The sequence below is a fragment of the Neolamprologus multifasciatus genome, chromosome 7 (genome assembly GCF_963576455.1).
Source record: "Neolamprologus multifasciatus chromosome 7, fNeoMul1.2, whole genome shotgun sequence".
Classification (NCBI taxonomy): Eukaryota; Metazoa; Chordata; class Actinopteri; order Cichliformes; family Cichlidae; genus Neolamprologus; species Neolamprologus multifasciatus.
Genome location: NC_140445.1, coordinates 64324257 through 64338334, shown reverse-complemented (window position 1 = coordinate 64338334; position 14078 = coordinate 64324257). Strand labels below are relative to the sequence as shown.

At 40.7% G+C, this 14078-nt stretch overlaps 1 protein-coding gene across 1 annotated transcript in view; it reads right to left on the bottom strand.

The window, feature by feature from the left end:
- Positions 1–12893, bottom strand: part of LOC146515885 (protein arginine N-methyltransferase 8-B) — a 36120-nt gene extending 23227 nt beyond the window's left edge. Inside the window, exons 1-3 of the mRNA XM_085165091.1 lie at positions 12157–12893; positions 6829–7074; positions 5595–5750 (exon numbers count right to left, since the gene is read on the bottom strand). Coding sequence (XP_085021217.1) covers positions 5595–5750; positions 6829–7074; positions 12157–12225 — 471 coding nt within the window. The 5' untranslated portion in view covers positions 12226–12893. The remainder of the gene's footprint in view (positions 1–5594; positions 5751–6828; positions 7075–12156) is intronic.
- Positions 12894–14078: the final 1185 nt, after the last annotated feature.

Genomic DNA, 14078 nt, shown 5'->3' with positions numbered 1-14078 from the left:
TCCTTCCACATATAGCTTTGCAAAAACTGCATAAAAAGCACTTGCAGCAACAAAAACATAATATTCCAGAAACACGCTTTGCCGATCCGATCAGCTGTTCGTAACACTTCCTACGTTGAAATAGACGTCAGCGCGAACTGTCGCATGTCCGCCATGACCTGCCTGAAACCGGAAGTGATGTAATTTTTGCGGAAATGTAGTTTTTTACCATCAGGGCCTCATGAGCCTATACTGGTGTTTTTAAAAGTTATCTTTGACTTTATGACTTTCTGTGTCGTTTCTGGGATGCTTAGAACTCATATTGCACTGCTGAAAATAGTTTATTTTGATGCATATGCTGTTGTTTTTTTTTGCAAATTTGCATTATAATATTTATTTTCGTTTTTCCTGCAGTGTATAAAAATTGGTGTATTTCAAAAATAAAACTATGAAGACACTCAAAATAAATTTCCTGTGGTGGGAAACTATTTTGTGCAACTTTTTTGTATTTACAGTTTTGAGGGATAAGCCTCTTAAATTTCTCTAACTAGAAAAATATGTTAAAAAACAAAAACGATTTTACATTTTTTTGTAGTTTATTGCACTTTTTGCAATTTATATAATTACTATGCACTTAATGCAGACATATTATTAAAATTTAGGCTGTAATTGTTGTATTGATGTATAGCAACTTGAAATGCTCCCAAAAATGGCTCCACAGCATGTAAAAATATAATATAAGCTCTTGGTTCTATGGTAGGTCTTAAAGGGTTAAATCAACCCATTAAACCAAATAAATTATTAAAACCCCATTTTTACATCAAATTGTTACTAATAATAATATAATGCTATAAGAGATAATAGTGTAGCACTTGTAATCTGTAAGTGCTGCACTATTCAATAGTATGACCAGCTTTTTTATTTTATACTTAAAGTATATTTTCTTGTACTTGCCTATTTTTACTTAACTCACAGTTACGCATGTACGACAGAGTCATTTTACAGTGTGGTGTTAGTTGACCCTGTACTAGCATGGAAGAATGAGGTCTTTGAGGGCTATTATTTACAGGAAAGAAACCAGTTAAACATGCCATAAAACCAATGTTCCAATCTCTGCTTATTATACTGCAGTAACTCAAACACAGAACATAAACTTTTTGGGTTTTTCCGCAGGCATATAAGCTGTAGGGACTTCACATTAGCACTGACTCCCCGGAGCAGCCTTGTTTTCTGCTGCTTATTAGCAGAGAAAGAGGAAGGAGGCTTCTGCTGCCTCTGCTGCCCATTAAAAAGACTGTACCAAATCCATAAATAACCAGCAAAGGCTAATGTTGCATCAGGCGTGAACATGTTTGTGCACTTGCGGAGACGCATGTAACCGTATTGCTCTATTCATGTGTAATAACAGGTTCTATTTGGAATCTAATCTTCCTCATCTCTTTCTGAGTCAAAGTCATAAGAGACAGCTCTTAGCCACGTGTCTGTCATAGTCACGATCCAGTAGGAGTGCACTGAAGCCTCAGGGTGTATTGACAGAGGCACCCCCGCACAGGTTGCCTCTCGCACCTCTCACTAGTGTCAGAAAGTGTCACTGTCACCGAAGACATCCCTGCAGGCTCCTACTGGTATTTTACTCTGGAGACACAGCAAGTAGAAGTTTCTAACTTTGCCCAGATATCACCGTACTTTTTGTCCTCTATCTGAGCTATTAACCTCTAACTTACACATAGTTTAGTTTCTTTACTTTTTATTAGCAACCTTAAGCATTTTATATGGGCAGAAACTAAACTCTGCATCATACTAACAAAGACATTAGAAACACTCCTAGAATAATCAAAGCAGCTACACTGAGCTTAACCAGTTTAACAGTACCTGGCTTTTCATGTGTTATTCATCTATTTTCTACAGTTTATCCAGGTCACAGGGACGGCGCTCTAAACAAAGCTACCCCGACGAATGGCCAACAGAGAGCTATACCGTCTCCCACATTGACTATTTCACTTACTTGCAGTTTAGGAGGCATCCAGCTGGATAGTGTAGTGATAAGACTAGGGATGCAACGATACCAATTTTTTCAAACCGATACGATACCGATACTTGGATCTGAGTACTTGCCAATACAGAGTACAAAAACCGATACTTCTACCACACACACACACACACACAAATGCAATGAATTGGAAGACAGGTTTTATTTTATTCTCTGCCGATAAAAATAAAATCTTAATAAAAATGACCACAAAAAAATTTCAAGTGAAAAATAAGCACTTCTGTTAAATTATTGCAGAGTCTCCACATTGTAATTTAACAAAACATCACTGAACTATTGGCACTGTCTCGAGCTTTCGGAATAATAAATAAACACTTCTGTTTGGAATAAAATAAATACAAATTAGGTTTGAGAATAAAATAAACTTTTAAATTATTGCAGAGTGTCCATATTGTAAACAAACAAACAAAATAACTTAAGTATTCGGCATTGACGAACAAACTCCCCATCTGCCCGTGGATCATCAGTCCACTGTGCCGTTAAACCAAGAACTGACATCGCGCACACACTGCTTGTCTTTACCTCTTTAGAAAGTTTTGGCACCATTATCTCCCTGATTTTCCACGACCGGCATTGGCTGGTCATCCAGAGCGATAAAATGAGTCAGAGCCTCTGTTATTTTAACTGCCCGTGGATTTTCTCTTGACATTTTTCATCGCTTTTCCAAAACCTGAGTTAAAGTTGGCTGTTCCACACTGCTGACATTTTGTTTAGCCTAGCTACAGCAGCCTCCAGTTTCTCTTTTTTATCTGGAGCTGCCAGTCTCACTCGTCTAACCCTGTGCCTGTTTAGCGCGGGATGTCCCCCTAGTGGCCAATCTAAAAAACTACAACAGAAATGACAAGCCACCGTCTGATTCATGAAATAAGTTGGTATCGGTTAACTTTTACGAGTATGAGTACACACACATTTTACAGTATTGGCCCCGATACCCGATACCAGTATCGGTATCGGGTATCGGGTACCGATACCAGTATCGGTATCGGTGCATCCCTAGATAAGACTACACACCTTTTGGAGCGGGACACCTCCCGGTATCCAGTAAGGGTCCTGGCTAGACCCCCCGTGCTAAAACCAAGCCCTGGAATGGAACAGCTACGTCTGCAGCCTGTCCGCAGCTCGGACAAAAGCATGGGTAAATGGACTGATTCTTATATAGCGCTACTCTACTCTCACTTGAGAACAAAACCCAGAGAGACTTTAACTCCTGACCTAAAGTGGACAATCCTGTCTTTTCTAACTGGGAAGCAGAGCCTCGGGCTTGATGGTGCCAAAGCCAAAGGCTTCAATGGGACACCGCTCAGTGAAGCAACCAGTACTTTGTTATCTGCAAAAGCAAAGATGTGATCCTGAGACCACTGAACTGGACACCCTCCACCTGTCTGTACATAAAAGTTGTGAACAGAATCAAAGGGCATCTCACTGCTCATTCAGTGTTACTAATGAGCAGACTTATCATACATAAAAGTGAGCTTGAGGAACTGAAGTATATGAAAAAGAATAATCCAGAATACGACCCTCCTCTGCTAACTGAGGACAGCAGCCAAAAGAACAAAGGAATCCAGCTGGCAGCAGGCAGGAAATTCAAAAGGGAGTGAATAGTGTGCTAATAGATTAGTACAAGTCTAGTTTGCCTTGACCCTTTATGATTTTGTGGTGCACAGGTCATGCGTAGGCAGTGCTGGTCAAGTTACTTGAAAAAAGTAATCAGTAACTAATTACTGATTACTTCCCCAAAAAAGTAATCCCGTTACTTTACTGATTACTTATTTTCAAAAGTAATTAATTACTTAGTTACTTAGTTACTTTTTAAAAACATGATTTACAACCTGAATAGGTGATAAAGTGATAGATCTTTCAGCCCAATTCTACTTTTTCTGCATAATCATCATACAAAATGTAATCAAATGGAAAAGTCTCTTTTTAAAACTTGTTTTATTAGTTTTAATCTTTTAACTTTATGCATCAAGCAAAAATGTAATTATATGCAACATTCTCTGACTGGAAGAAATTTGTTTAACATTTAAACCTATTTTCTGCACATTCCAGCACATTATATATATATATATATATATATATATATATATATATATATATATATACACATTTGTGTTTACACTCACTCTTTCAAATAGATGCAAGTAAAACACAGCAGAAAATAAATAAAGTCACAGACTAGCGGTCCTTTTGCTCTATTTTCACCTGTAAAGCAGGAGTGGGGTAGGCGGAGGGTTACCCTGGTGCAGGTGTGCAGCGGTCAGTGGAAGAATCCGCGAGTTTCTCTGTGAGTTTCCCATTACGTCGTAGCTACTCGGTGCTTGTTTGGAAGTTTAGGGTTTTTTTCGCTGTAAAAAGAAGTTTTCTTCCCACGCACAACGGACACTAATGTTTTTGTCACTTTTTATGGAATCAAACTCAAAGTAAGGTCAGTACTTCCACGCTTTAAACGCTGCACGCTCATACTCTCTCTGCACTCGATATATGATCCATTGTTGATCTGCACACAGCTGTTGTCACGAACGTCGCACTCGCTTACGTCACTGTCATGAGACATTCTCGCAAAAAAATCACGGTTTTAGTAACGCAGTAACGCAGCGTTCCTACGGGAAAGTAACGGTAATCTAATTACTGTTTTTGCAATAGTAATCCCTTACTTTACTCGTTACTTGAAAAAAGTAATTGGATTACAGTAACGCGTTACAATTAACGCGTTACTGCCCATCTCTGTGCGTAGGTTGGACATGTTACCTAAGTGTCTTGTTGCTACTTGGAATTGTTGAAGGACTACACTAAACACACACACATTGTCATGTACTGTTCTTATTGATAAGGAATGATCGGGGGTATATTCGTCCAGCTCGTGAGCCCGGGCCCTCACATCAACCTTCAAAAGCTTTAGATATGATAAGAAAATCCTGAAACTCCTGTCCCCATTTATGTGGATGAAATCCTGCCAGATGGACTGCAGTAACAAAACTCTGAATCAAATCAGCTAAAGTACTAAAACAGGATGCTAGAGAGAGGGAGACAAAAACTGACTGAGGCAGCAGGAGAGGAAAGGCAAGCAAACACATGACACGAGGCATAGTCACACACATAAACACATAATGTCATTCAGCGGCTCAGAACAAGTCTCTTGGCAATTCCAAGTTAATCATTCCTCCCCTGAAGCACTTCGTCTCGTCCCACCATGCAAAAATAAGTTCCACATGGTTATCCCAAGCTAGCAGTGTGTGTGTGTGTTTGTGTGCAGCAGGCATTCTCAGACATGCTCTGACTTGCAATTACTTCTGCCCCAGTGCTCAATAACACTAATAGCTTTCAAATCTCTATGGCTTAGCTGGTCAACCTGCCTGAGAGGTCACACAGTTTTATCACCTGCATGTCAAAAGAAATATTACCCAAGATTAGATGGTTTAAAATGCACTGTGTGTTCTAACCCACACAGCAGCAGACCTACATATGCACTACACAATATAAGCACCTCGTGAGGCTTGGGCGCCATGGAGATCAGATCCTAATTGGTCCACATGTTTGCAGTTTACTGAAGGGAAACAAATCTTACCCCATATACATGCTTTGCCCCTGCTTTGGCCGCAAACATAGAAAGGATCCCAGTCCCGCTTCCAACATCCAGCACTATTTTATCCTTGAAGATGTGCTTGTTGTGGTACATGGAGTTCCTGTAGGTGAGTGTCCTCACTTCATCCTTCAACATTTCCTGGTTTGACATGTGAGAAAAATATAAGAAAGATCCTGGCAACACGAACTCCTGCAGAAAGCAAGTTTGTTGTGTGTAATTAAAAACACCGGCTGGACGTCAGTGGTCTGAATAGCTCCGATATCTACAGTGCGGCATTTACAAATAACACACAGCCTTCACCTAATCTTACTCTATTCCCCGTCAGCCCTGTGGTTCTGCATTCAAATCCATTGTTGGTGTTTCTGAATAAGCCCTGTAAGCTCGCAGGCTCAGCCTGTCTGCATCTCTTTTCTATCTCTACCTCTTTCACAGTGTGCGTGCATGTGTGAGTGCAAAGAATATTCAGAAATGACTAAAATACACCTGACCTACATTCCACAAATACATAAAAAAACCACCCGACAGGTCACACACCCAACATACTCTTTTTATACAGCCTCCGATGCTTCCTGCATCTGCTCTCTAAAATGCAGATGAACTCTGTGAACTCTGAGGAAACCGTGTGGACAAATAGGCATACACAATACGCAATTTTAATGTTTTCAAAAGTTTCACCACATTTAAAACTGCTCCAGGCAGTTCATCGCCATCCTACATCAATTAACAACTGTACATAGAGCTTTGTGGGGCACCTGCAAAAACCTGAGTTTTCCTGGGAAACATTTCTGTCAGGGAACGTTAGGATTTTCTGTCCTTTGAAGGGATTGGCTGATTGTAGCTCCTGCCACGACCTAAACCATCTATGACATAAAGCTCTCGGTTTAGAGGGCGGAGGGGGTCACTTTAAGAAAAAAAAGAAGTCACACACAATCATCGTTAAACTATCGTGCCCACACACGGGCGAACTGAGGCAAGAACATGTCTAAAAGAGAAAAAGCAAGAAGAGCATATGAAATGATTCAGACAAGGATGATGCTTAATCTAATAATTTTCTAAAATTAATTGCAAGTACACAAGGGCATTGCATGCTCTGGTTCTGTGAAATGTGCAGCAGCAATAATGGAAATTAAAATTCCCTGTTTATTAAAAAATGCTTTATTGATCCATAAAGCTGATCGATTAACATTTTCATCCACACTGCGATGACAAGGCGTACCTCATGAATGCCAAAGTGGGCATAGGAGTCAAAGTAGTAGTCTCGCGAGGTCATCTCCTCTGGGTTGAGAAACTTGGCCATCTTACCCCTCCCTGGACAGCTAGGGAGGCTGGCGGCGTGGGGCGTGTGCGGTGGAAGAGGAGGCCGAGGCGCATGCTGGATAGAAGGCACAGGCTTGGGTAACGCGGTTGGCTGTGCCGACTGCGATGGAATTATGCGGATCGGCTCTGGTTGCGACTGTGGTTGCTAAAAAACACAGATAAAGAAGAAAAAACACCTCTTCAGTGCCGCGGCCTGAGGCGTAAGAAACAAAATAAGTCCAGGCTGCAATAAGGTTGTGGTTTGCATTCATAAACAGCGTACATGTAAGCTTTTCTCCTTTACATTTTGTTCCTGCACTCTTAGCTCATGTTCCCAGCACTCGTCTCCTGAGTTCCAGTGTTGGGAAGGTTACTTTTAAAATGTATTCCATTACAGATTACAGAATACATGCACCAAAACGTATTCTGTAACGTATTCCGTTACGTTACTCAATGAGAGTAACGTATTCTGAATACTTTGGATTACTTAATATATTATCATGCTGTTTACAACTACATGAATGTACTATTGCTGTGATTTATTACTGTTACTGAAGGTCCGCGGCTCCGAACCGTAGTAAAGGGACCTCTGGCTAATACGGTGGGTTCTGTGTCAGGCTCTTCGGCTACGAGCTAACTAGCTAACTTTGCTTGCGAGAGACAAAGAGAGGCGTTGAAAGGCTGCTCCAACAGAACTTATTGTTTTTGGAGGAAAACACGAACACGGTGTACAGTCGAGTCTTAATAGCTTACTTACAACTGGGCTCGTCAGGCTCTCTTCTTGGCTGCAGTGGTTATTATTATATTTACATGCTTCCAGCTCCCGTTTTTGCTCGATGACAGCTCGTACTTTTCCTTTTTCTCCCTCTCTCGCTCACAGACACATAACGTGTATGGCAGTCCATTCTCCCTGCAGCACGGACTACACTGCCTATGATGCTACATTCTTTAGAGCTATACCTGTAGCATTCTGCCTATTAGCTTAGCACAACAACAACTACCAAAAGGCCTCTCTCACCCAGGAGAGAGCGTCACCCTGTAACCACGGCAACCGTAACGCTGCCTGGAACAACAGAACGTAGCTGTCAAACAAAACCCAAACAGTCCTGACCCGCCACAATATGAAACAGGGAAGTACCGCCGTGTAATCCATTTATTTCAACAAAGTAACTGTATTCTAAATACCACCTTTTTAAACGGTAACTGTAACGGAATACAGTTACTCATATTTTGTATTTTAAATACGTAACGACGGTACATGTATTCCGTTACTCTCCAACACTGCTGAGTTCACAAAGTGCAGAGAGCCCTGTGAGTCTGGAGGATATGCTGATCACTGACATGGAGTCAACAAAAGCCAGAGATGGCAAGAAAGCTCATCTCAGCACAGAAGGTACACCCGTAATGCCCGGATTATCACCTATAACGCCTGCTGGGAAGCTCTAACCTCGATGTGCATGGAGAAACAGAAACTTCACATCTCAGTATTGAGCCAATAAGCCGTTCTGGTGTTTATTCTCATTCCAACTTGGGCGTCTAAAAATAAATGATAAAACTGGTAATGCCACCAAAAATAGGAGGCAATTTCAGACAACAGTGATAAGAAACAAAGAAGGAAAGGACGGTGAAAGACTGCAAGACGTTTTCTCACTCAGTTATAATATTAACGATATTTTATGAGTGTTTTCTGCCACTGTTATTGCCTCGTTCATTTTGCATTCATTCAGGCGGATCTTCTAGCAATTTCAGTTTAATTCTACAGCTTTAATTTATGTTTTAATTATGCTTCTGTATCCTGCACATTTGATTTTGGGAAATCTGTTTTTGATGCCATGTTCAGATTAAGTATTGAGATTACAACAAAATGATCTTGTATGAAGCCCATCTCTATTATCACAAGGTTATTGAAGGTTATTCAGATAACTGTTTCAAGTATTTTTTTTAAATAAACCAATGAGCCCAGCTTGTCATCAGTCCTTTAATTTATTTTTCTAGGAGTGACATACATCGTAAACATCTATACGACTTAATGAGGTGGATAACCTCCCTGGCAGATGAAATTATTCAATTCGCCTTTACAGTGAAAGCAAAGTATAAAAATTCGATTTCTATCTGCCGCACTGGTTCCCTTTTCTCTCTTCTCTCTTTAAAATGGCCATCATACAGTATTTATGTCTCCTGCACCTTTGTCCCGCAGGGCTTAAATGGCACACACTGGAATGTAGTTACCATGAAAATAAAGTAAATAATGGGTCTTGAATAACGAATTCAAAGAGAAGCTGATACGATTCAGTCAAATGTCAGGTTACGAGAAGCCGCGCTAACTGCATGACTTTGAGTATGACAGCGCTGGTCTACCTGTCTGTTATTTATTCAAATTCCATTGACTGATGATCCCTTAACCCTGGAGAACCCATGGGGTCAAATTAGACCCCATGGGTTCCCTAGAAAACCAATGGTGTCGGCTCTGACCCCATGGGTTCTCCAGGGTTAAGTTCTTCTGTAGTTTTCCCATCGAGGTTTTGAAGTTTTCAATGAAATGTCAGATCAGCTACTGTATGCCTTTTAGAGAGACGTAGTCTGGGTGATTTCCAATAAATCTGGTGAGCTCCTGATTATTTTTGTCACCACACACAAAAAAAGGAAGAAAAGATGATTCCATGAGCTATACTTGGCCAATTATAAGAGATTGAGATTCAAAATGTAAGAGTTTAAATCACATGAAACATCTTAAATATTTTGTTAAGAGAATCAAGACTATGGATATTATTATTATTATTATTATTATTATTATTATTATTATTATTATTATTATTATTATTATTATCATCATCATCATCATCATTATCATCATCATCATCATTATTATTATCATCATCATCATCATCATCATCATCATCATCATTATTATTATTATTATCATCATCATCATCATCATCATCATCATTATTATTATTATTATCATCATCATCCTCATCATCATTATTATTATCATCATCATCATCATTATTATCATCCTCATCATCATCATTATTATTATTATTATTATTATTATCATCATCATCATCATCCTCATCATCATCATCATCCTCATCATCATTATTATTATCATCATCATCATCATTATTATCATCATCATCATCATCATCATCATTATTATTATTATTATTATTATCATCATCATCATTATTATCATCATCATCCTCATCATCATTATTATTATCATCATCATCATCCTCATCATTATTATTATTATTATTATTATTATTATTATTATTATTATTATTATTATTATTATTAAATGGAGTTCTATCTGGTTATAATTGACCAGAAAAGTGACTGAATATCTAAAAAAAAGAAAATGTGAGTAGCACTTTCTCTGCAGCACAACAGTAGCGTTGAAAGTCATTACTGTCTCTGCTTAGTGAGGTTCACGGGGTTTTGGATGTTGATAACATACGAGAGCACATTCTTAATGAGGAGAGACCAACTGTTGAACTTAATACTTAATCCTCTCAGCTCTGCAGAGGAGACACTAGTTCATTGCAGAGCATTACCATACTGCGTGAAGAATTCATTTTCTCACATGTTACTCATCTGGATCACTGAGGCGACCGGTGGCCTAAAGTTACACTATGGTCAGCTCAGAGCTGCTCGCCATAACAGATGTAAAGATGCAATTAAAATCTTGAGACTGTGTTAAGAAAAAATTACTAAAGAAAAAGAGCTGACAAACAGCTGGCACCGAGAGAGCACTGAGCAAGTCGATAATTATAAGACAGAGTCGCAGAAGAGGCGATTAAGACTGCCAAGTTTAATACAGAATCTGTGCAATGCAGGGGAAAGAGTCATCGTGGGACAGATTAACGTGAAGTTTGGGGTACGGTTGGAGGAGAGCAGCTGCAGTGAGTGTAACCGAGATCTCCTGACACAGGAAAGAGAGGGTGAAGCACATCCTTGCCTCTGACCTTCAAAACAAATAAACACATTCAGGGTTCTATTTCAGACTGGATCCTCATCTCCACACTGAGGGGACACCGGTTATTCGAGAAGGACACACACTTACACATGAGAGGACACCCACAGCCACTTTGTAGCTGTGTGAATGCTGCCTGTGCGTTTATGCTGTTGCTTCTAGTCAGGATAATGGAAAATGGTGATGAACTATTATTTATTCTAATAAATGCACTAAAATGACACTAATTGTAGCAGCTGTATGTTAGTCGGCTGTTCATATTGGTGAAGGCGTTTCACTGAAAAAGTCCTCTTACAGGAAAGAGCATACCTTTGGTCTTCTGCCATTATTCCACTTTGAGATATCTGATTCCCAAACAGGATACAGCCTCAGTGGCAGGGATATTATTATGAAGTATTTCCTACCATCTGCTCTCAGAGGTCAGAATGTTGATCAAATGTAATGAGTGTGTGCAGGGCTTCTTTCATGAACTTTTTTCTGATGAATAATTACAACAGAGCATCACGGGGTGTGACGCACACATCGCAGGGTGTTTGAATCTGCTAAGTATTACAATCAGCATCCCTCCTGTATCGACCTTTAAATTGTCAATTAGTGTCAATTAGAGTTAGAGTGAGGGGTGGGAGATTTAGTCCAAGTGGCTGAGACATGACATCTTCAGCAACCTACTCTACTTTCTGCAGAACTGCTTCACACCAGAAGTCTGAGCTTTCTCTTTTTCCTCTGCAAGGTGCTGCAGTACCTTGGACAGCTCTCATTCCCATCGCGCGCAGAGTGAAGCAGCTACACACTGTCCTGTTATATCTCACGCTGCTCACAGCATATTCTTTCACACGTAACACCCAGAGCTTCAAAGACATTCATATTTTTTTTTTCAGACTTCATCTCATAGACTCTTGCCGGAGAACGTCTGCGAAGCAGAATGGATGAGTCGATCCTGCTCCTTCCCCCGATCATCGTACGGCATCCTAATTTTAGCAGCTACAAAAAAAACGAGACTTTTCCAAGTGCATTTGAGGTTGGGAATACTAATTTGAACTACCCTGCTCTGCACAGACTGCCTGTTTCCTCGGGAGGGTAAACATCCTTGCAAAAAGGGAGACTATCAGTCCGGTCAGTCTCACTCTCTGGACAGTCGGCATCCTGTAATTTGTCCGACATGCAACTTCTACTAGAGGTGGAACACGCAGGCTACTGCAAGAGGCATCCAGGACGCCAAAAAACTGGACTCTGATTTTTGTCAGGAATATTAAAGCTGTCTCTAACACTTACCTCAGTGTTCTCAGACTCCGCCATTTTTCTCCTGAGGAGCATGCAGCGGGACGAGTGCTTAATTCCCATAAGGGCCAGCAAAAATGTGCACTCAGAAGTAAAGGAGAAAAAACGTGTGCTTGGCGATTATCAGTCCCTTCAGTCCTTTGACATCAGAGAATTCTCATTTACATCCCAAATTGTGCAGTTCTTTAGAAATCCCAGTACTGCTAAAAAACCCAAAACTACACGAGGTCCCAAAAGCATTGCAGCCGCTCTCGCCACAGAGTGCGTTGGATTCCATGGTGTAAAAGTTTGCAGTCCACCGGTGTGCGTTCCTGGAGAGCGTTAGGGGGAAAGGCATCATTTGGAATTTGGCATCAGCTGAGATAAAAATGCACCATCCTGTCCTATAACGCAGCAAGCGCGGGCAGGAACGCATTAAGACTGCATCACTAACAGCAGAAGATTGTCATGAATGCAAAGATTTAGCGCCAGTTTGATTGATTCCCCTGCCGCAACATTGTTTCTAAAAATAGAACCGCAGCCGCCGCTACCTCGCAGAGTGGAAAGATTTGCCGCCGAGTGCACGCGCGGAAATGTGATGACTCTTAAAACGTGCAGGGGGATTTCTTATAAGCACATGGCACCACTCATGCTGTCATCTTTGATGTAACAGAGCTCCCCCAGGATCAAAGTCTATGCTCAATCGTTCCGCATCTGCGCAAAGTGCCGAACGCCGCCAGCCCAGACAAAGTTGGAGTTTACCAGCTCTCCGAGCAGAGCGAGGACACCTTGTGCTTGATCTGCGCGCACACACGCAGAGTGCGAGGAAGTGACCACTCCTGTCTCACTGGGGTAATTTCAGAGCTGGCTGCTGTTTGCACATCTTTCCTGCTCACTTGTGAGATGAACCAGGAAAGAAAACAAACCGTAAACATACATCTTTACACACATATACATATTTCCCTTTTCATCTAAATCTGACCTTTACCAAAAACGATGACAGCAGTGTTATAGTTGCAACTTGTCATAACACCTTTAATTCTTGCTGCAGCATTTTTTGATGTAGCAACCCAGTGCCTTCAGAGCAATTTAATAATGCAGGCATATGCTTCTGTGTATCACCTCTGAAGTCTTCTGCTTTTGCTCTACAGTCTATTTTGAGGAGAGGCCATCCCCCATACCACCCACACCGCTGGCCACTTGTTACATTATTCAAGAGGGAGGGAAGGCAGACACTAACCGTGCAGTAAGCAGGCAGACACCGATACAGAAAGCTGAGCATTTTCTGCCCACAGTGTGTGCTAACACGCCACGGATTTATTTAGCAGGTGTATATGGTTGCACACAATTTTTAAAAATCCAGCTAAACTACACTTCCTTATGTCTTTCCTGAACTTTTATAAGAATCAGCTTTGTTGAAATTTCTTTACTGCTCACGTCACATAGTAATGGAAATATCGGCATATTGAACATTTTAATAACCATCCTGAAGATGGTCAGAAGTAATCAATTGCTAGAACTGTTCATGATGGGCTAGACAAATCCTAACACTGTTCTCTGTCTACAAACAAAAGCTGAAAGATGTCTGTGAAGGTTCTCAGTCATCCAGGTCATCGTAGTCAAAGGAGCTTGCAAAGAAAAGCGTCTGGACTTCTTTAAGTTGCTTGAAGACGTTTCATCAGACGTTTTCATCACGTAGAGGATCATCAGGGGGTCCTTTTGTCCCTCTGTGGGGGGAAACTCCCACTAGGTTTATATCTGGGACTCTCCACCATTTGACCTTAGAACTGAAGAAGCTTCTCGGATGAAGGTGAAACGTCTTCAAGCAACTTAAAGAAGTCCAGACGCTTTTCTTTGCAAGCTCCTTTGAAAAGCTGAAAGAGAAAATAAATGGAATAACTACCAAATTTGTTACAGTCTGTTAGTTTTCTATGTCA